Below are 3,332 nucleotides of genomic sequence, written 5' to 3'. Positions count from 1 at the left end.
GAGGTGAATGGTTTTAATTCTAGGCAGGAAGTAACAACTACCCCAAAGAAGCAAATGTAGATCTTTTAAAAAAGATCTTCCAGCTTTGGTGAAACAGCCATGAGTCCAGGATCTGGCATAAGCACGTGTGAATTTTGTTACTAGTGTTTGCCTTGCTTTGCTGTGCTGAAGGGTTCCACCCTTCTGCACCTGGGTCTCTTGGGCTACCTTTGGACTTGGAGTCACCCCCTCACATCCACCCACTGCAGCTTTCCAGTTCTACATCTCCTCTACCCTCAGAGGACACCTGGCGCCTTTGACTAATCCAACAAACCATCTGAAATGAATCCCCAGAGGCATACCCCTGAAAATAGACTCAGAGATGCCCCCTTCCCACCGTCAAGACCAGCAGATTGCTATGGCCATCCGGAGACGTATCTAACTGCGGAAGTGGTGGCATTCTATCTAGCTTGTCCCCCATGAACTGTGTCTATCTTATGAAATATTCTAAGAGCAGGGATTTCAAGCCAGCACCAAGGGAGGAATACTAGGCAGTGTTAGAGATGTTTGGGATGGGCTATATTTTGGCAGGCTTCCCTTACTTGTGTTTTTCTTGGAATCGGGCAGCGCAAATGGCTCTTTACTTTTACTTCATGCATCCATCAGAGATTGCATGGGAGATAAGCCTGGGATCCAAATGCAACCCAAATTCTAGTTGACCACCAACTTCATCTCTACTTGACAAACTTAATAGGTTTCCAGGAGACCAACTCAAACAAAATATTGTTTTCTATTCTCTTACAAAGGAGGTCTGGATAATGAAAAATGAGTTTCTTCTTCTTTTTTTAATGTTTATTTATTTTTGGGAAAGACAGAGAGAGAGAGAGGGAGAGAGAGAGCAGGGGAGGGGCAGAGAGAGGGAGAAATCAACTGAAACAGGCTCCAGGCTCTGTTAGTACAGAGCCTGACACAGGGCTTGAACCCACAAACCGTGAGATAATGACCTCAGCCAAAATCGGGACACTTAACCGACTGAGCCATGCAAGTACCCCAAATTGAGTTTATTCTTTAAAAAAAATTTTTTTATGTTTATGTATTTTCTGAGAGACAGAGCACTAGCAGGGGAGGGGCAGAGAGAGAGGGAAACACAGAATTCAAAGCAGGTTCCAGGCTCCACGCTGTAAGCACAGAGCCTGACACGGGGCTCGAACTCACCAACCATGAGATCATGACCTGACCTGAAGTTGGCTGCTTAACTGACTGAATTGTCCAGGTGCCCCTGAGTTTATTCTTAAGCCGTTGTTTCTTGTGGACTTGAGTCAGGCACATTCTAGCAATGCACACAGGATAGGATTCCTTTCTCTGGAGGGTTGGTTGGGAATGAATGGCTGGAAATGATGTTGAAATTCTTAAAGGGGCCCGAAGCCCTCAGGTATTTACTCCTTGGTCAGGTGAAGACAAGCAAACACCTTTCATAATACTAAGCTAGAGGAGAGATGTTTGTGGATGGGCTTGTTTCAGACCCTATCAAATCCCGTATGAGGAGGCAGGAGTAGGGAACCATGCACTTAGCTGAGGGTCAGATAACTCAGATCCAGCCTTGCCTCCACCATTAGTTAGCTAGGAAACCTTTGGCGACACACAAAACTTACCTCAGCTTCTGCAAGGGAAACCCAGAGGCTTCCATAGAAAGATGTACCCTGGGTCCTCCAAGGTTGGCAATGGAAGATGATTTCCACAAAGGGAGGGATGGCTGGGCTTTCTGGCCTTGACTCCTGGTCCCTGGAGATCATTTTGCTAATTACTGGTTGGGCAACAACAGCCAGAGCTCCACAACTGAGAAGTCACTCTCTCTCAGACCTCATTTCCTCACCTGTAAAATGAGGTGTTTGGGTGATGCAAGCTTTGGAGTTTCTTGAAGAGAGGCCAATTTGTGGATTGAAGACTCTAAGTCATTGACCATTTCACCAAGAAAAAACGTTTCAGAGAAGGCCATTTCAGGACACCCTTATTAGAGGATGCTGTTATAAGACACAGGGGAAACTTTGGCCTCAAGATGGTCTTATTGATTGGGGTCTGCTACTGTGTTGTGAGAGAATACTTTTCAGTTCTGACTTTCAATCTGGACTTCGTAGCCATCTATTCTTTTTCTGAAGGTCCAAGTCTTTTCCTCAGTCTCTTCATGGCTGACTTCATCTCCTGGTTCCTGAGGGTGTAGATCATGGGGTTCAGGACCGGGATGATGACCGTGAAGGTGATGGAGACAGCTCTGTCCATGGGAAGGGCGGTGAAGGGCCGGGCGTAGACGTAGATGCAGGGCACAAAGTGCAGGGTCACCACAGTGATGTGGGCAGTGCAGGTGGAGATGGCTTTCTTTCTTCCCTCCCCGGCGTGAGACCTCAGCATTGTCAAGATGATTGTGTAGGACACAAGGAGGAAGACAAACCATAGTGTAGAGATTAAGCCATTGTTGGAAATCATTAAGACCTCAAGAGCAAAGGTGCTGGTGCAGGCGAGTTTGAGGACCTGGGGGACGTCACAGTAGAAGCCATCAACAACACTGGGTCCACAGAAGGGGAGGGGCAGCAACAGGGAAATCTGCACGATGGAGTGGACAAAGCCCCCCACCCAGGAGGCCACGATGAGGGCAGTGCATCGCCCCCTGCTCATGATGGTCACGTAGTGCAGGGGCTTGGAGATGGCCATGTAGCGATCGAAGGCCATGACAGAGAGAGAAAAAATGTCTGCCCCCCCGAGGAGGTGGAAGAAGAAGATCTGAGTGATGCAACCATTGAAGGAGATGGTCTTCGTCCTTGACAGGAGGTCTACGAGGACCTTGGGAGCGGTGATGGAGGAGAAGCAGATGTCCAAGACGGAGAGATTGCGGAGCAGGAAGTACATGGGCGTGTGAAGGCGGGACTCGCAGGTCACAGTGACCATGATGAGGAGGTTTCCCAGAAGAGTTGATGTGTACACCAGAAATAACATAAGAAATAAGGCCAAGCTTAACTCTCGGGACTGGGTCAGTCCTTGAAAAATAAATTCTTTCACCCTGGTGTAATTTCCCTGCTCCATTGTGTTATGTTTCTTCGTCTTCAACTACCTAGGGAGAAAATGGAAAATACGAGGTGTATCGTTAAAAACAAAAGGAATGTGAGTTGTAGGACTGGAGTGTCTCAAGGGTTATTTTTGCAGTTATTTTCCTTGTGGGCAGGGATGCCTACAATTCAGGAAGATATCCCCAGTAGATGGTGTGTTTAGAGTTCCTTCAGAGTAAATGAAAAAGTGAGTTTCCAATGGATGTGATTAATCAAAATACCAAAATCAGCATGCTATTAAATTCTTTTGACCTT

The 3,332-nt window shown here is 47.0% G+C and overlaps 1 protein-coding gene across 1 annotated transcript; it reads right to left on the bottom strand.

The window, feature by feature from the left end:
* Nucleotides 1-2,118: 2,118 nt before the first annotated feature.
* On the bottom strand, nt 2,119-3,054 carry LOC122200301 (olfactory receptor 4D9-like). The gene has a single exon (XM_042905847.1). It carries the CDS (start codon nt 3,052-3,054, stop codon nt 2,119-2,121), a length of 936 nt encoding a protein of 311 aa, XP_042761781.1.
* Between the last annotated feature and the right edge of the window lie 278 nt (nt 3,055-3,332).

Source organism: Panthera leo, chromosome D1, assembly GCF_018350215.1.
Source record: "Panthera leo isolate Ple1 chromosome D1, P.leo_Ple1_pat1.1, whole genome shotgun sequence".
Taxonomy (NCBI): Eukaryota; Metazoa; Chordata; class Mammalia; order Carnivora; family Felidae; genus Panthera; species Panthera leo.
The sequence above is the reverse complement of the archived record's forward strand: the minus strand, read 5'-3'. Positions and strand labels throughout refer to the sequence as shown.

Bases quoted from the DNA above. Each gene is read 5' to 3' on its own strand.
- LOC122200301 (XM_042905847.1), bottom strand. From the start codon at position 3,054: ATGGAGCAGGGAAATTACACCAGGGTGAAAGAATTTATTTTTCAAGGA.